This window comes from Amblyomma mixtum, chromosome 1 (genome assembly GCF_055824585.1).
Source record: "Amblyomma mixtum isolate Tamu chromosome 1, ASM5582458v1, whole genome shotgun sequence".
In the NCBI taxonomy this organism is placed as follows: domain Eukaryota; kingdom Metazoa; phylum Arthropoda; class Arachnida; order Ixodida; family Ixodidae; genus Amblyomma; species Amblyomma mixtum.
The window spans coordinates 322,321,005-322,340,312 of NC_143012.1; the positions used below are offsets into that span (position 1 = coordinate 322,321,005).

A 19,308-nucleotide genomic window follows, 5' to 3' on the forward strand; every position below is an offset into this window, starting at 1 on the left:
TCATAGTGGCCGCCTTGTTGGTGGACAAAGGCCTCTGTGACAGTCTGCGGCGTGCGTACCAAATTTGCATGTCGCCACCTACTCCTCTCACGTGGAGAGTGAAAACCTTGTATGGCCCACTATTGTGACGCCAATGAGACCGCGTGCAAACCATTGAGAGCGGTGCGACGCCGCCGCGGTGGCTCAGTGGTTATGGTGCTCGGCTGCTGACCCGAAAGACGCGGGTTCGAATCCGGCCGCGGCGGTTGAATTTCTTTGGTAGAGAAATTCTAGAGGCCCGTGTACTGTGCGATGTCAGTGCACGTTAAAGAACCCCAGGTGGTCGAAATTTCCGGAGCCCTCCACTACGGCGTCTCTCATAGCCTTAGTCGCTTTGGGACGTTAAACCCCATAAACCAAACCAAACCAAACCAAACCAAACCAAACCATTGAGAGCGGTGCAATGGGCACTCAATTCCTAGCTCCACAGTGTGACTAGCTTCATGTAAATGAGAGGACCCAGCCAAATTTGAATTTTTCGGTGCATATTTGAATTATGGGAGTCCCTGCTGGCATCTGAGTAAAGAAATACCCGACTTCTTGTTCGGCATTGCTACACGAGCATTCCGGTCAGTTCACAGTGTTTGCTGCGTTGCGCAGTCTGCCCTTTTGAAGTGGTCATATTCTCTCTCTGCCGCCCTGAAGAGACAGCGGAAAAAGGGAATTTGAAACATTTCCGGAATACGGGGAAATATATTGTGACGAAGACGACGAAGCTGGCAGTGGCGCGGGACGGAGCGCTCGCGCTACGCCAGCGGCCATTAAATCATCTCTTCTCCATCGTTCACCACGCCTCATTCTTCCGCTGGTCGCCACGTGCTGGGGTCCCTTCATCGCCATCCTGGTCACGGAGCTTCGGTGTCCTGCGCCTGCCGTGGACGTCGGCCGTGAGTACCTGGTCCGCCCCGCACGGCCGTGCCCCCGCCCGCCCGACCTGAACCGCCCTCGACGCTCACCCCTGCCCCGTCCCCCGCCGCGACCACAAGACACGACGACCCAAGACCCGACCGACCCAAGACCCTGCCCACACATGAGGACACCGCCCCCCTGCCCCTGCCGTTCGGTGCGTCCAAGGGCCTCGGCCGTCAGCTCCTGGCACCCTACGGCCCGGATGCTTCCTGGACCGGGACTCATTCTCTCATCTTTCTCATTGTGGCGGCCAGCACTGCACCATCTTCTACATACTGTTGAACCCTCCACTCAAGACCATCGCCATTTCGCACGTCTGTTCGTCACCGATCGGGACGATCGCTTGGTGGCCCCGGGTAGTGTGTCGAAGACGACGAAGCTGGCAGTGGCGCGGGACGGAGCGCTCGCGCTAGGCCAGCGGCCATTAAATCATCTCTTCTCCATCGTTCACCACGCCTCCTTCTTCGGCTGGCTGCCACGTTACAATATTTGGAGCTTATAGCTTCTCATTAAAAAAAAAAAATAACTGACCGAAACCGTTTACAACATTCAACAGAGCAGGATCTCATTTTTTTTTTTTATCTGAACGCACTCCGTCAAGGGCGGATAGAGCTGAAACCCTTGTGGGGGCCCTGTTTGGATGGTGCTTACATGAACAGCACATTTTTTGAACCTTCGTACCCTGAAAAAAGGACCTGGGAAGAGGTAGGGGAAGGTGGTGGTTGCTGCCCTTTCTCTGAAATCCGCCATGGTACCCTGTGATATTCCGGGCGGTGCTGCAATATTTTGTGAACTAACCGCGAGCAAATGCGACTATACACGTGGGAAGAACTTCGGAAATTAGTCAGGGCGCTAGTACATGTTCGGTCCCAAGTTGTCAGTGAAGAGCAGTAAGGGTCGCATTAGGCACTCTGTGAAGAGAACGCTGGATCAAGAAATAGTACTGCTGCCATGAATAGAGAATGTGATAAAAGCGGTTATTTAAGATTTAACGGTGCGTTAGAGCATGTCTACGCAGCATAACGATGCCAAAGTAATGCATCTAGAACGTAAGAGCCGTCGGAGTACATAATACCGCATAACACTCTACGCATTGTGCTGGTTGCAAAAGCAGTTCGGGTCATCGTATATTAGGTTACGGAGCGTTTGTGGGAATGTGGGTAACGACGAACGTGATTAAAGAAATTCTGCTTATCGCTGATAGAAAGGAAAGCAGGTTTCGGCACATGCCACGTTATATGAGAATAACCCATCAAATGTGATCTATATGTAGATTTCCTCTGGAAAGCCCTGCACGCGAATCCTGCATTGTATTCACGACAGCAAACGCTTACTAAGCGTTGTTTCGTGTTTCTTCCGGTTCAAGATGATCTGTAGTTCTTCCTCCTCTTTCCTAAAAGATTTCTAAGAGTGTGCTCAGCCTTTGCGTTCTTAGAATTATAGGACGGTGAGAGTCGGCGTGAAAGAACCTATGTACACCGGAGAAAGGCTGATATGCTAGAATGTTGCGCAGCAAAGAAAACCAAGTCTAATTATAGCGGCTGACTTGCGCCATGAACAGATTGTCCGTTCTTAAGGAAATCCAAGATAAACAAACAAAAATAACGCTACGATAATACTTAAAACTTCGCTCGAAACCATTCAATTTTCTGCCTACGCTTGAATCGCTTCGTACAAGGTTCCAGCGTCCGAGCTTCGAGCACTAGCGCGGGGCGAGAGAGTAGAGAAATGTAACTGCTGAAGGAAAAAGAGATAACTTCTTTTATATTTCCTTCCCCCACACCCTTTACTTCCACGAAGGAAGCCACTGGCTACCCTGGTAAAATAACTTTTTTATTGTTCAACCGTGACAAAGAGCTGCACTGTGACTTAACGAAAAAAAAATACTAGAAGCAATTGGAGTAAAGAAGAAAAGAAACAAACAGTAGAAAAACCGAGAAACAGAAAAGCTTTCCTTGTTTCCAGAAAAGACCGTCGCCCCGAGAAGCCGTTTTCCTTTTGCTCCATATGCGGCCACCGGATGGCACCACTAGTCGAATTCAGCAAGAGAGAACTTTTCTTCGCCGTAATTGTCGAATAAAGAAAGGGGGTGGGACAAAACGAAACACGCTGTGTAACTAAGGGCTGCAGCTGCGAATAACCAAGCGCCTTCTTTCTTGAACTTTGAACGAGCTATTATGCCCGCAGAAGACGTCAGAAATTTCTCCCGCCGTGTTCTCTTTCCCGCGTTCTCCCTATCTGGGGAATGAGAAGGGAACACGGAGGAGGGCAGGAAAGCCAGCTGCCGTCAACGCGGTAGCGCAGACGCGCGGGTCGCGCTGTCGGAGCCAGCTCGGCTTTCTCGATGCTCCGTGTTACGTTCATTGGAATGCGGCAGAAAGTTGGCAGGCAGTTTGAGAGGTGCTGTTGGCGTTGGTCTGGTGTGGAAAACTGAGGCGCGATCTACAGGAGGCCTGATTTTTGAACGCAAAGTATACCGCATTCGCACGCTGCCCTTCTGGTGTAGTCGCATTAGACGCGTTTCAGAAGGCCTTTTTTGAGGTTTCGCACTTATTGTCCCCGTTAGAGTTCTCAATGAAAACTGGCCCGCAATCTTCATAGATATTTGTACAAGTGATGGAGGCTAGATAACAGTTGCCCGTTACAATATAGGAAACCGGAGTGCTTCGGTGAAGGAGCGAAATTCATGACGACATATCATGTAAGTAAGCTTCACAGCAACAAATCCTTTTATTAGCAAGCTGTTGTCAGTAGCAGTTAGGTACTTCGTGGACTGGCGCAATAATTGAGATTTCATGGCAAATGACTGGTTCTAGGGATAACACTTTCGTGGACGTTAGCTATCTGTAATAATTTATGCGGTAGTTCCTGTCGACCGAAAGGTGATTCGAAGAAAGTCTTTTCAGAAGAGCATCGGATGATTGAACTGTAGGACGCTCAATACTCAGCTGGTGCTTCTGACTGTTGCGTCGCTGCGGCCTGCTCGGATAACCGGCGGGTTCCGCTCGCAAACAGCGACGGAATGGCAAGGCTCGCTGTGCTGGCGTGGTCCATCTGCTGGCTCCTGCAACTAGGTGAGTCCCTAGCTAGCTGAAAGGATCCCTGTTGCTCTAGCGATGTTAGTATATTGAAATTGCCGAAGAAAATTATTTCCTCCAGTGAGCAGTTTAATGACCTTTTACTCCGCTATAAGGTGAAAACACCTAGAATTAACTATCACCGTTGGACCAGCCTTCCTGTTTCATCGCTGGTCGAGATAAATTTGAAGCCTCCACTAAAACGTGTCTCATAACCACTACTCTCGTGTTTGTACTTTAATTTTCTTTTTCTGCCACAGATTGTCGGATGCGTTGCTACCCATTCTTTAGCATGCTGTTGCAAGCATTGCTCCGGCCTTTGAAGTGATAGCATACGTCAGCAGTGATTTTAAAGACCCGCTGCTTATCTGGTTTCGGCCGTACGGAAATGCAGGCTCTTAGAGATGATGGTACAGCCGAAACTTAAGAATGTTGCAAAGGTATGAACGTCCTTTCAGAGCATCCTCTACCGTACTGATGCATCATTCGAATGCATAGAGTCGATAACCTTTGTCTCTGTTTTATAGTCCAATTAGTAGCCAGAGTTCTGGTCTTTTAAAATGAATGAGGTTCCGGAAAGTGCCTGAAACTGCTGTTATAATCCACGTGTCTTAATACAAAGTATACTATCTCAGTCTAATCATGATGATGATGTTGTCATGCTTAATGGCACACACCCACGGCGGGGGATTGGCCAGGGTGCATAGCGGATACAAACGCACTGATGTGCAAGGAGTGGGGAATTTCGATGATTTTAGAACTTAAAACTAGAAATTTTGAAAAAAAAAATTACGGGAAAGAAAGAGCAGTGAATACTAGGACGAGTCCATTTTTTCGCTCAGTTTCACGTCTTTCGCTCGACCTGTGTGTTAACAGAGGCGCTGCAAAATGTTTTGGAATTCACATTTATTACCTTCGTACTCAGTAACGAAAAGAATGCGTTAAAGAAGTCGGAAAGAAGCATAACGGTTAAGTGCAGCAAGTCTTCGCTGCGAGACCTGAATGCCCGTTTTGTTACGCTTCGCCCAAAGCTGACCGATGGGGGCGAGGTCGGGACGAAGAAGACAAGGTTCATTAACTGCGCCACTCTGGGCGCATGTGATATGAAGCGCGGCGCGTGCGCTTCACTGATGCCTGCCATGGGGCGTGTTTTTTTCGCTTATTCCCTTTGTGCTACTGCTTGCACCTCGCCTCACCTCGCTGCAGAAGAGTAGTCGCCGCTCATGTAATAACCGTCTCTGAAAGGCCTCCCTTCCACGACTTCCCTCATTCTACGGGAACAATACACCTTGCACGCTTGAGCGTTCAGCAGGGTTCTAATACCTTTTTTGTCCCCCCTCTTTCTTTGCACAAACAAATGCTGCGCTGCGTGACACCATCCACCACCGTGCCGCCTGAGGGCAGAGTTCGTTCGATAGGCTGAGCTTATTTGAAAGCCTGCCTTCCCGTAGAGAGCCCACTCTAAGGCTACGTTTTTAAACCTCAGAGTGCAAAGAGAAAGAGAGGCATGCGCAAATGGAAGATAGGAGCCAGTGTAGCTATGAAAAATGGTAGACACCGCCATCTCTGTTTATAGTTTATAAATGGAAAGCCGTTTATAAAGCTGTTTATAATGTTTATAAATGGAAAGCTGGCATCGGGATTGAACTGCAGCGATAGTTCTTCATTAGGAATGCGTAACAATGCGTTCTTCATTAGGAAGCTGTCACAATTACTTGCAAACAGTAATCGCAACTTGTTTAGGGCGTACTCTTAACATAGATAATAGTATTATTATGACTTTATTGCTAGTAAAGAGGAAGAGATGGGGAGTACCGGCGCGAGGTAAGAGCTGGTAATATCTTCCTCCGAAAGTAAAAAAGAAAAGTCTAGCTAACGAACACGAACCTATAAATGAATGTTTTTAGAACATACGGGGTGTGCGTAAACAAGAACGTCTTCGACATTTTTTGCATGCTTGCTTAAAAATTGCTTTTTTTCCGTTATGGCATAAAAAACTGTGAAACCTTAATGGAGCATTTCTGTCCGTATTTTTCTCGGAGATGCTGAGCCTGTTCAGACATGTGTTTTAGAAAGGAAATAAAGGAAACATCATCCTTGATTTTTTCTTTAAGAGGTCAGTAAACTTTATGCTCTGTCGTACACGTAATAAAGTTTTGCCTCTGCCTCGCGCTGCGGGGATCGATGCATGGTATGCACCCTTTCCAGTCGTGGCTAGGAGAGGGACATTTTAGTTTATGACCAGAGGGATAAGGGCTGAATCGTTGTTAACTGTAAACTGATCGTTATTAGGAACGCGTTGTGCGAGGCCTAGACAAGAGTTCATTTGCTTGATATTTGTTCTCTCATTCTAATTTTCCAAAGTTCTTTTGTTTTTGTCTAATGGCATCGCCATCACTATAGATCCCCAGCGCAGTCCTCATGGGGAACTGCGACGAATAACGGCTATTTGCCTCAGAAGAAAAAAATTAAGAGTCGCGATATCGTACCCTCATATAACTCTTGTGAACATTTATCTATTCAAAATACTGCGCTCCGGCGGCTTACGATATCTCTAGGCGGAAAAAGTTAATAATGTCCCATTGGCGGAATGAAATCATTGCCGCTCATTGATCACCGCCTGTCTGCGATTCGGGGCGCCGAGTGGCGAATCATCTTTCTTGCTCAGTAATAATATACACTGAGGGCTGAAACTAGCGAGAAAACGGTTCCTAATGACTCGTCTAATGGTTTCGACACGGATTCCGGAGTACGGTTTCGTAATTTCTGGCGCCACTCGTCGAAAGCTGTTTTGATACTAGGATCGCCGACATCAGCCGCCGATCCTTGCTTCTTTTTTTCGGGGCTGCGTTGTAGCTTGCTATGGATCCATTGAATAGCATTTGATAACACTCAAGGGCCTCGCAGGCAAGATGGCGAACTCCAAATCAGTTTTCTGAAGCACCGTGAAGTTTCAGGAGTAGTCGCTTTTCATCTTTGCTTGCTTCGTAGTCTTCCTTCATAGCTACTATTGAACAGGCGAGGATAGAGATGAGGGGCTCAAAAGGATATACGCAAAAAGAAGCCAACGACCATTGAAACCAAAAGAAAGCGGGATACTGCTCTTTTTTCTTTAGCGGTGCTAATTACAGTGAAAATGATTTGCTTATTTGGTTTACATAGAAAATAATTTTGCAAAATGTGTAAGTAAAGACAACCACGTGCCGCTCTTCAATTAATTCTGAATTCCTTCATGCCGACAATGTTTTTTTCAAGTCCTTGACACAGCAGACTCCTCCGTATTCTGGAGCTGTGTTCTAAGTTTCGTGAATCTTTGAGAGGAAGACTGAGAAATCCCCACTCACGAGGCGATTTTCTGTATGTACCATGCTCATCTGTAAACAATTCCTAAAAGCGAATCATGACTATAACTGATGCTACGCGACTAGACTGACCTGACCAACAAATCACTAAATGATACTTCAGGCATGTGCCTGACGCATACGATTAAACGTGTGACCAGCTCATGACTGCGATGCGTGTATACTGTGTCACCCGCTCATGTTAAGCCCGCATTGAGTTAAAGAAGAGGAATCTGAACTCGTCTTTTTGCCGCGGGAACTCAATCTACACTTTCCGAGCATTCTTAGAAACTTCGATTTATTGCCCTGTGTGGCCGATTTTCCTAATTAAATCGAATTAACGTTCGGCTCCCGCCTTTTTTTTTTAATTCTCCCTCGTACGGTGGGCGGAGTCGACCAACGCGTGGAGCGCCTTTCACCCAGTCCCGTGGCGGCTTGCCGCTCTGCCAACGGCGGAGTAATACGTAGTAATCCGTAGTAGCAAATAGACCGCGCGTATTTTTATTTCTGCGGGCTTATTTTGCGGCTCTATTATCTGCGAATGAAGCTATTTATTCACAAAAGCATAAAAAACAAAATAAAGCGAAAGCAAAGCCTCTATGGAGCTGGCTGAAAGGCACTCCACGCGTTGGTCGACTCCGCCCACCGTACGGGGAGAATTCAAAAAATAAAGGCGGGAGCTGGACGTTAATTCGATTTAATTAGGGAAATCGTCCACACAGGGGAATAAGTCGCACTTTCTAAGAATGCTCGGAACGTGTAGATCGAGTTCCCGCGGCAAAAAGACAAGTTCAGATTCCTCTTCAGTGCACCTTTAAGTGTTTCTGCCACGCATTTATAGTAGACAACTGAAATGGCATCAGCGTCTTAACCATAAACTGCTGTAGTTTTTATCAGCCAGGTTCGCCTCGTTTCGCTTAGATGGACGAATAAAAGAAATTACACGTTTCTTCATTATTTTCTAGCTCGTGTGCATAAGAAAAGAACAGTTCTCTGAGGCGCCATGGTAAACTGAGGCATGCGTCCCGGCTCACACAGTCACAATACTAAGGTCAGCCATTTTTTGACTGATCTGCGGGCACTAATAAATATACTTTCTTAGCGAATGTAGGCTTCATTTTATTAGCAACGAGCACCATGTGAAGCACTTGTGTAATGTTATGTTATGTCATGTCATGTCATGAGACGTTAGGCCCTGCAATTTTACATCTCCTCGTACGTCTTCCGACTCAGTGACAGGACTGAGACAGTAGAAAACGGCCTTGAGGGGCATTATGATAAAGTTGTCAGCTCACGAATTAATTCAGGCTTGCCCGTGAAGGCGAATATGCAGGAATGCAAAGTCTCACTTGCGTAGCACAAATAAAAAAAATCTCTCTGAAGCTTTAAAAAAAATCACTCAGAAGCTTTAAAACAAGAAATAGTCCCAATAAGAAGAGAAACCTGTTTCCGCTACAGCTATAAAAAATGACCATGCCTGAAAAAACGGCTTTCACTTATGTTATACTGAAGGCATAACATAATCCGCTGCATCTGCAGCGGATTAGGTTTGTTGGCTAACGCGAATATATGATCGCGTAATATTTAATTACTTTAGCTTCAATAAGAGCACCTCGAATGGGCGCAATATTTGATTACGTTAGCTTCAATAAGAGCACCTCGACTGGCAGTTTTAGGCAAGGCTGATTAGCGTTCCAACTTTTGCTTCCGTAATTACCAGTGACCACGGTAGTTATGTGACAGCGGCCAAATGAAATCAGAAAAGGGGAGACCTCGTTCGTGAATTGCAGCTATTTTAACAAAACGTGTAGCGCCGTGCAGCCAGCGAGGTATCTTTGGTCGTCAACATTTTCTCAGAGCTAATGCGAGCAGTTTCTTCGCTTTCGCCGACACTCTGAAACCGTCAGATGCGGTGGGGTATCTTTTGCAAGAATAGCTAACAAGACGAACTAATGAAAGCCGCACTGCACCCGCGACGGTGCATTCGTAGCATCCTTACCAGATGGCGTTACATACGAAACAAACAGAAGTGTGGTTCTTCGCTTCGCGTCAATAGCTCGTACTAAGAAAGAGATAGGTATATATAAGACTAAAAAAGGTGCGCCACTTCCGCCCGCCTGCCTTAACGAGGAGAAATGCTACAGCGGCTAGTCGGCAGTTGGAGTCCGCGCACTTAGAGAAACTTCATGCATCCGCTATAACTGCGTGCAGCAACCTTGCTAGAGACAACTGCGCCCGAGACATAGGCGCATCTTCATTCCGAGTTATGTTCGTGGTCCTTGATACTTCTCATGTAGTCGTTCTTTCGTAGCGTGTGATGAAACTTTCCTGTAGCTGCAAGAGGAGCGCCCACAAAAAATTATGAGTGTGCGTCTTGTGCGCGGCATTTTGCGCAGCAGCAGAGTAAAAACTCTGAGCGATGGCCAGAGCCTGGTACCTCAGTGCGGTTTGTGGAAGGCGGAACAAACATCATTATTAGCAATTTGGTGTCGGTGAACGTTGCCAGACCTTTTTTCCGCATTTAGCGGTCTAGAGGATAGGTTATGCTCAAAACTTGAGCGTTAACGAGAACATTGCAGAACGGGATAGGAAACATTCCCGGCGGAGCTGTTTTGCACTGAACTTCCCGTTCCTGTGTTCATGCGAAAAAATTGTCCGAAGCTTCGTGCGGCTCAGTTGGTGCTGTTAATTATTCCCTTCAGCGAGGTCTCCCCCTGCGCCCTGGAAAGCATCACGCGCATTTAGACGGGTTGCTTTGCCGGTCCAGGCCACTGCTTTTGCTGTTCTTGTAAGCTATCTTCTGGTAAGTTCTTGTAAGCCTCTCGTATAAATGAGAAATTAGACCATACAATGTGAACAGAATAGAAGGTGGTGAAATTTGTTTCAGAAATGACGGCACCCTGAAAGGTCGCGCGAATGCATCGACCTGGTAGTGCTCGAGTATCATAAAGAAATTGATATTTTAATGAGATCGATCTCCTATGTGGACATTCATTCAATCATACTGTTACGTGACGGCCAACCGAAGATTCAGGCGTGATGACTGATGGCAATGAGATGATTTAATGGCCGCTGGCCTAACGCGAGCGCTCCGTCCCGCGCAACTGCCAGCACCTTCTTCTAGCCATTACAATATTTGTGTGTACAAATATTATCAAGGTGAATCCTCTACATAAACACCCATTTAACCAAATTATTATTTGTATACTGATTGATTGGTACAGTTCTCCGGGGCCTCAAATGGAAAACGTGCATTTGTTATCTGGACGATATCGTCATCTTTTCTTCGACCTTTTGTAACCACCATAAACGTCTGGATGCAGTTTTAAACGAGCTCGCAGGGGCTGGCCTTCAGCTCAGTACTCAATACCTTCCCCACGTGTGAGATTGAGGACGCCCGGAGCAGGCTTTACTGCCACCCGCAGCAATGACGTTTGCGACGAAGACGACGATGGGAGGTGATGATGAATATAGACAAATGAAGATGAGGGTCACGCACACTGCTTACATTATTTTGATTGTAAAATTATTTTTCTTTGCATACTTTTTTGCAAGAGATTATATTTATTACGTCGTACTTATGCTTTAGGGCTAACACTAGCCGAACCAAGTAAGAGACCTCGTCTTCCCGTCATTCCCATGATTGGGGAAGTGGCCTTATAAGAAACTCGCATAGGCAGTGGCGCCAGGTTTCCCTCTAGATAATATTTAGAAACCCTATGCTCACCGCTATGCTCACTGTGCCAGCCGAGTCGTGGCAGGCGTGGCACGTGCATGGGGCACGTGCTGTACGGAGTGACACGACCTGATAGTCTTTGCTGAACGCTGGGCGAAGGCGCGCGATTTTCTAATTGTGCGAGAAATTGCCAAAAATTGCTAAGCCACAGTACCGACTGTAAACGTGTTTTCGAAATTCTAAAACGTGATATGGCTTTTACTACCAGCCAGCTACAAATCTTTTACTGCAATCGTTCGCTTAAATTTAATAGTTAAAAAGTTAATTATTAAAAACCAGTTAACCATGCTTACTAGTTAAGAGGATTAACCAGATTTCTGGTGTCCGCCAACGCTAGTAATACTGTACAGGAAATACATTATTTTTGCCTCCAAAGCCAATGGTTGCAAATTACTCATATTTCCCGGAAACATCCTGCAGTGTATGCGGCGCGCGTCAGCCTTGTCACCGTAATGTATTTCCAGGTAGCATGCTGTGGCGCCCACGTTAGCGGCCGGCTGCGCCTGCAAGGCAATAGCAAGTAGGTTGAAATATGACCCTACTGCAGTTTATCATGATGACAAACTGGCTGCTGTGAAGGTGCGTATCAGCGCTGACGAGGCACACTTGACGAACAAAAAAGAGACCACAATTCGCTTCCTTCGTCACGTCTGCAGCCTGCATGCGACGCAAGATGGAGGCACAGTCAAGAATGCAACAACATGCACAAGAAGCGCATTGTCTTATGCTTCCCTGCACCATAAGGTACCTTAAAGCGCAAACCAACCATCCAAAACGCAGATGGAGGAGTCATTTTGCTCTTCACGTCTGCGCCCTGTCTGCACAGTAATATAACTTCAGTTACCCACCATCCCACGCAAGAAGCCGTTCCGCTTGTCTCCTGCTACGCGGAAAGAGTTGCACCATTCCTTCTTCTTTGCCAGTTTCGTTAAAAGGCCTCCTCGGCACGTTAGACCTGGCGGCGCGCTGCGAAAAGCGCGCGCAAAGTGGACCGCGTATGCCTGCATGGTTTCCTGCGAAAGCTGTAACACCGCTTTCGCTTTGGTTTTAGAGTTGTCAGAAGGGAAGCCCAGGTATTTGTGCGTGCGTGCTACATGGTGCAGAACACGGGAACTCCTTTTCGGAGGGGTTTGGCGAAGAACTCTACTTGAGACACCGTGGAAGCATGCATAGTTTATGCAACGCGTTGTCTTCGCCTGAGGGACTTCGCAAGGATTCGTCTGGGAGCGGCTATGCTCGTATTTTCTGTTGTAACATTCGCGTTACACGTTCAGCGGTCTGGACGGTGCTTGGTCGATATCTCGGTCAGTTGCGTGCCTTTGAGAACAGAAGAGGGAAAGGAAGCAGCGGCTTCCTTACTTCGTGGTGGCGGCGACTGCCTCCATCGGCCCGTTTTATGACGCGTAGGAGGAGCTTAGAGCATTAGCGTGGTCTGCTTAGGATGACCTAGCAGAATGTTTGAGATGTAGAGACTCAGAATCTTTTCTCTGCTGTTTGTAATCCCGCGCGCTGAGAGGCCACGCTGTATGGGATGGAGTGAAGTTTCTTCGAGGTGTTTGTGAAGTAGCGAAACTTTCCGTCCTTGCCCACGTTAGCGTTTGCTCCTCCACCTGCTCTCCTTGGTTCTACCGTTTCTTTTTGTACATTATTAAGTAAGCAATCAATGATTGAATTCTCAGATGTCTTTGAGGACACATTTCAGAAGCCTTTGGAACATTGCGCATTACTTCGCTGATCTTACAATGTGAAGAGGTCATATCTTTATTGATAAATTACAAGAAAAAGGCCGGAGGCACACATACTGGACCATCATGATAAAAAGAAAAAAATTGGAATAATCTTTTTATAACTATTCGTGGCTTCTATTGACTACAAATTGCGCGAATGTAAAGGACACACGTAGGCTTTTATAAGCTCTCACTCTGAAGGCAATAAAATCAAATGACAGTTCGCGCTCATCCCGGCAGCCTCGTCCACCCGAGTATGCTTTTGTTTGCGCATCACTTTGTTGTTAACAGAAGCCGCGAACTGACTCGCTCAGTAACGACTCCTTCTAAGCTACCTGCCTACATTGAGGGCCCTTTTATTAATGCTCCTGCTTCACCTTCGCAAGCCGGCTAAGTGGTTACAGTGTTCCGCTGCTGACCCGAAAGATGCTGGTTCGATCCCGGCCGCGGCGGTAGCATTTCTATGGAGGCAAAATGCTAGAGGCCCATGCACTGTGTGATGACAGTGCACGTTAAAGAACCCCAGATGGTCGAAAATACCGGAGCCCTCCACTACGGCGCCCCTCACGGCCCGAGTCTCTTTTGGGACGTGAAAACCCATCAGAGCGAAGCAATCACCTTCGCAAGTCAACGCCTGTGTTCGTTTGATCGCCAACTCGCCTTGCTTGACATGCCTAGAGGCTTGACTTTCCTGGGCGTCTTTTATCACTATCTATATGGCTGTTACTTGTCAGGAATAAAATCAGTTGAAAGTTCGCGCTCTTCCCGTCAACCTCGTTCCCTGTGCGTGTCTTTTATATCATGCGTTTTGTTGTCAATAGAACAATTTTAATTCTTACGCTTCTCAATGCAAAATGCGCTTCACTGAAATAAGTTCAATTGCGCTCACTGTAAATATTAGGGACAACTCTGCGACGCGCCTAGCCCAGCACTATTCTTAATAGCAGCGGCGCAGCACCGTGCCCATTGGGCATTAATTAAAAAGATTTCTTCACACACACACCAATATTAACACTGGTCAATTCATTTCATTACAGATCACTGCACGTATAACTTCATGTGACTACCACTGTCCTCGGTGGGAAGCAAGCAGATATAACACACCAAGAGGCTGCGCTGATCTTGATATGACAAAAATATCATCTTCCATGTGTGCAAATTATCACCCTTTTTCCTGTTTCGTGTCGCATGGGCTTAGTTGCATCGCATAACCGCCGTTAGTTGCGTTCTTTGTGAAGCATCAAGCGCATATTTTTATATCTTAGTGTGACAATTTAGTTTATTGAGTAGTAATGTATTTCTTTTTTTGTATTACCTAAACGAACCTTGGAGCATGCCTTCTTCTCCTTGAATCGCAAACCTAATATCTAGGCGACCACTGTGTGAGAAACTCAGAGAACAGTGCAGGCGCCTGCGATTATAGACTCTCCTAACCTGGACTGTCACTCGTTCAACTGGAGTGCTTTTTTATGGTCAGCTCTTGAAACACCCTGCACATCTTCAGCATGAACTCCCTAATTACACCTCTCCTACCCAAAACATTCGCCGCGCCGCCCAAATTCGAAATCACTGAACAACCTCTGGTGGGGACATAAGCGCTCCGCTGAAGTTAGCTATAAGGGAAGTAGGCGCAGTGCTTTCCGAGTGCCAGGCCCAGTGCAACGAGGCACACCGAAGAGCATTCAAGCGCCACTTCTGTGCGGCGCAGGGGGACGTATATAAGTGAGCGGAACTTTGCGGAGGTTAACCAGAAGGGAACGAATCCGGCCGGGCCGGAGTGAGCTCAGGCGCAAGTGGCTGGCTAATTGGTCAGGTGGGACTCCGCAGTGCACGAAGCAGCGCCCCGCTAATGAATCCCCTAATGATCCTCGCCGCCTGCTTTCCTCGTTTGCGTCTTTCGTCGCTCGCAGCAACCGGCACGTGGCCCAGTGCTGACGTGCAGCCGCGGTTTATAGGGAGTGCAGCCGCAGCGGCCGCACTTTCTTCTTCATCCCTGCCTGCCGGTGCATCTTCGATCAGCGCAGCTTGAACCTATGTAGGCGTTCGAACTACGTGCCTGGCGTGCGCTCGGCTATGCAGTTAATTAGCCATCACTGTTTTCTGTACTCTTTCGTCAAATTGAAACAACAGACGCACTTTACAGTGAGTGCGGATATAGCTGATTGGTTCCTGCGAATGCTATTCTTTTCATGGTCTAACTTTATTTGCAGTGGCCATTCTAACAGCCAGTTCGCTGTTTCAAATTCCTGCTTATCCCCTTGAGTCGTCCGATACTGGGTTTTGCTACAGCGACGCGTCAGCAGCTGCAAAATATTATCTGCTTAAGGAGTGTTAGATTGAGAGGCGCAGAAAATGTACAAAGGATATTAGCAGGACTGGAAGTCAAAGTTCGTGTAATGGCCACTCCTGTGTCGAGCACAGTAAAAAGGATGAAGTTTTCCATCTCTTAAAAATGCTTGGTCTTTCGGATGTCGTGCGAAAAGCCTGTGCTTGTAAACACCCCATTGGGCTCTGTTCTTTAGTGTAGGTTCTTAGTTGATATACATATAGCCGCATCACCGGACCTTTTTCTGCTCGAGATGGAGCGGATTGTTGAACATTTTCATACGAATGATGAACATTTTCAAAAAACATCAGCTTCAGAATGCTTAGTGAAAAAACGTATTGAATATTTGTACCCGATAATGAGATAGTTCCAAAAATATTTATGACTGAAGGACAGCTTATTCTATTTCGCAGAAGGTGTTGTATGTTTCGCAGAAGGTGTTGTTGTGGGCCGCACCTTGGTGCATAGGTAAAGGAGCTGGTATAGGTATATAAACGCTCTCCGTCCAATAAAGATTGTTGATAGTACAGGGTCCGTCAAAAGTTCCAAGGCCACAGGGTTTGCTTTTGAGCAGCATAGTCGGGCTGTTGAGATACCCTCGAAGCTCAAAATATCTGTACAGAATAGAAGAAGGATCGTTCTACCATCTGAGAACCTCGATAGCTCTATCGGAATCTTAAGTGCCAGGATATACCGATGAAAAGCGGACCATGTGGCCTGAGAACTTTTGACGGACCCTGTACATCGCTCGTTCCGTTCCCTCACTGAGTCCATGATCGTATTTCTGCACTCCTAAGTCTTTCATAAACGAAGTCGCATCCTAGCAGGAGCTAAAAAAGCACAGGATACGTATGAAAAAGATGAGAGAAAGCGGGGCGGGGGGTATTTTGTAATGGTGCTTTTCCGGATTCCCCCCCCCCCCCCCCCCCGCCTCTTTTTTCCCGCTATTCCCGCTGCCGGTGACGGCAGACTTGCAAGGTGGCAAGCAACGCGGATCACTGGCTGTGGCATCAAAAACGCGGATGACCAGCCCCAAAGAGGGAAAAGAAAATGATGAGAAGAATCGCTACACAGTACGACCCCAAGTCAATGTCCCCTACTTTCCGTCCCGCCTTTCTTATGGTCCGATAGAATTCAGCAAAGGCAAGCACGACTTGCTGTCACCGATCTTGACAGGCAGAGGTCGTCGCCAACCTGACGGTGAAATCAGGCCAACAGCAGGGAGCCGTGCTTTCATAGCGCCACATTTTTCTCGGTTTTTCTGAATGCTTTTCTCTTGCCATCTACCGTTCTTTCTACCTCCTGGCCGACTTGTGCATCGTTGCTCTCGACACAGATTTGTGAGGCCTCTTACATAAGTAGGAACTACGGTAAGGATTACATTTTTTCCTGTTTTTCCAAAGTGCTCAGCGGCCATCTCGGCACTCTCTCAAAGGAGCCTACAGGATGCACGGCGTCGTCAAAGCTCGTTGGACACTGCGTTAAAGTGTTCAAAGCTGCTCGGTAGCTCAGTGTCTAAAAAAATGTTTTGGCAGTTTACGCGTTATGTGTGGAAGACTATCGCTGTGCAGATGATTGGATTTCTTGCTGTGCAGCATTTCATCCCTTCACAGTTCGCTACGGCGGATTTTAAGAGGGGCTTCTTGCTCCCACTGTTGAGGGATCTGCACTCATTAAAGCTTTTGCGTCCAAACTTATTTTTTTGTTATTTACATCAACGTGATTTGAAGCTTCTACAGAGGGCGTTGCGACATCCCACGTCTACCGACAAGCGCCAGAGATTAGGGCTCGTTATTGCTGAAAGATTCACGTGAACTCTCTAACTACACCCCCCCCCCCCCCCCCCCCAACTGCGAGATTCAACGAACAAAAAGTAACAACAAAAGAGGACATGCTTTAAATCTCAACATGTTAAAAAAAAGTTGAAAGCACCGAGCGCTGGTTAAAATCTCGTTAGCTCATTACTTAATAATGGTTCGGGGCTCAGCATAACGAATGGCAAGAATGTAAGCACGGATGTTATTGCATAGCCAGCGCTGGAGATTTTCAGTGTAACCGGAAGAAAAAAGAAGTCCATATGCATTGCTTTACAGGAAAAAAAATATTTCACTTGTCTCGTTTCCACAACGCAAGGAGTTAAGCTTAAGGAAGTTAGCCTGAAACGGCTGGAAATCACAGGGAGCATCAGGTTAGATATGCTAATTCACTTTGAACTCACCTGCATCCAGCCTGCTTCTTTCCTTGCCATATTTTGATAGTTACGAAAGTCATTTTAGTAAGAAGGCTGAGATACATGTAGATAGACGTGAACGAAACAGATGAAAAGCCATGGACGTGCAGTTGAAGTCCACGCGTATGCGCCGTGGGTTCCTTCTAAGCCATTGAGCTTATTTTCTTGCACGGTTTTCTAAAATGTATTCTATATTGAATCTCTAACTAGTCAGCTTGTATGTGGTAACTACCTTGGCTGTGCTGCAACAAACTCTAACTCTGCACAAGCAGTATCAGTTACTGCAGTGTGGCTAATATGACATTTATTACACGCGTTTATATGCAGGAACGAGCTTTATACAGAGAGTATTTACCAAGGAGCCATCTAGTGGCTCGGCAGCAGCAACTTAAAAGGGAACACAACTAACACTACTAAAAAAAGGCCAAAAAAAGAGAATGCATTATCAATGGAAATCAGTCCGATTTAAAGCCACTTTGATCGCAAATATCCTTCAGCTGGAGCATCACTGTTAGAAAAAGAAAATTGAGCTGATGACTTTGCAAGTAGAGCATTGGTGAGGGATTAGGAGGTCGATAACCCGATTGTATGTAAAACCAGTTGTTTCTTTTTATCTTTCCATCCCTCCATGATAGATAATGGACCTTCTCTGAACGAGATACGAGAGAGCTTGGCTGAAACCTGGTTGAGGCCCCGCTTAGGAATTTGATGTTAACATAGAATGAAACGCAGTTTAATCTCATTACCGCAGAAATTGAAAAGGGTTCCGCCCGACAATATGTGGACACAGATGGCATTTTCTACTCCATCCAGGGGACTGTTGTGCGCCTGCGAAGAATGTTTCCCAGTGAAGGTTGTGGGGTTGAAACTGGGGAGATAAATCCGTTCTCCCCGTTTAAGCACGGCTGACACAGTTCAAAGCCGCGCGGACCCCACCCCGTGGTCGCGTACGCTACCGAGCGCACGGCGACCACGGCGGGCCTTGCTCTGCGGGAACAAAGGAACGACACACTGGCTGACACAAACAAGGCATTTATTGCTATAACAACAATAACGCCAGCTAGCAACAAAATACACTGAGGAATCGAGGACGTCCGACTCACCAGCACGGTTACGAGCGAATGTTCGCCCACGGTAGGGCAGAGGGAATATCTCCGAGGCCGGACGGGACGAGCTGAGGTGAATATGTTTCCACACGAGGACGCCCGCGGCGGAGAGCGGAGCTTTGCGCGTGAACGTCCAACACGCTTCCCGGTCCCAGGGAGAAGAGAGCAGATTTTCCCCCGCGCGCGCGCAGCAAAACGCCATCCGTGGCGCTGGTGTCGCTGCGACGCGAGCGCCCTCCTCTGTTAGTTCAAAGTCACCGAACCGAGAGGAGTGCTTTGCGGGGGAGCTAACCACAGGGAACTAGCGCGTTGAGGGAAAGCGAACGCAGGGGACGAAAGCGTCCCCACAAGGTTAAGACGCTATCCACATCCAGGTGAACATCTGGCTAATCTCTGACGCAATTTACTAGTCCGGACGTACCAGCAGCCTATGTGCAAACGCTGCCCTCCTGCAGAAGCATCGCACCGTCGTGAGCATGGAAGCATGCTCCCATGTGCAACGTCTGAGTGCTGTCGACCAGCAAGTAACATTTAAACGAGCGCGAACAGGATAGCAGGTGAAGCCTCGGGCCGCTATGACAATCCTGGCTGGCTTGGGAACCCACTGGCATAGTTGGGGACTGGCCAGCTTGTGCTGCGCACCCCAACTAACAACATAGTTCTGCGCACTAAGGTTCGCGCCGAAACTACCGGAATATGCTTACAGATTGTCGACGGATATATATATATATATATATATATATATATATATATATATATATATATATATATATATATATATATATATATATATATATATATATATATATATATATAT

The 19,308-nt window shown here is 47.0% G+C and overlaps 1 protein-coding gene across 1 annotated transcript in view; it reads left to right on the plus strand.

Moving 5' to 3' along the window:
• The first annotated feature begins 3,485 nt into the window (after positions 1–3,485).
• The window catches only part of LOC149372709 (cell adhesion molecule Dscam1-like), an 87,465-nt gene continuing 71,642 nt past the window's right edge, over positions 3,486–19,308 (plus strand). Inside the window, exon 1 of the mRNA XM_089567261.1 lies at positions 3,486–4,022. Within this exon, the coding sequence (XP_089423387.1) occupies positions 3,971–4,022 (52 nt within the window). The 5' untranslated portion in view covers positions 3,486–3,970. The remainder of the gene's footprint in view (positions 4,023–19,308) is intronic.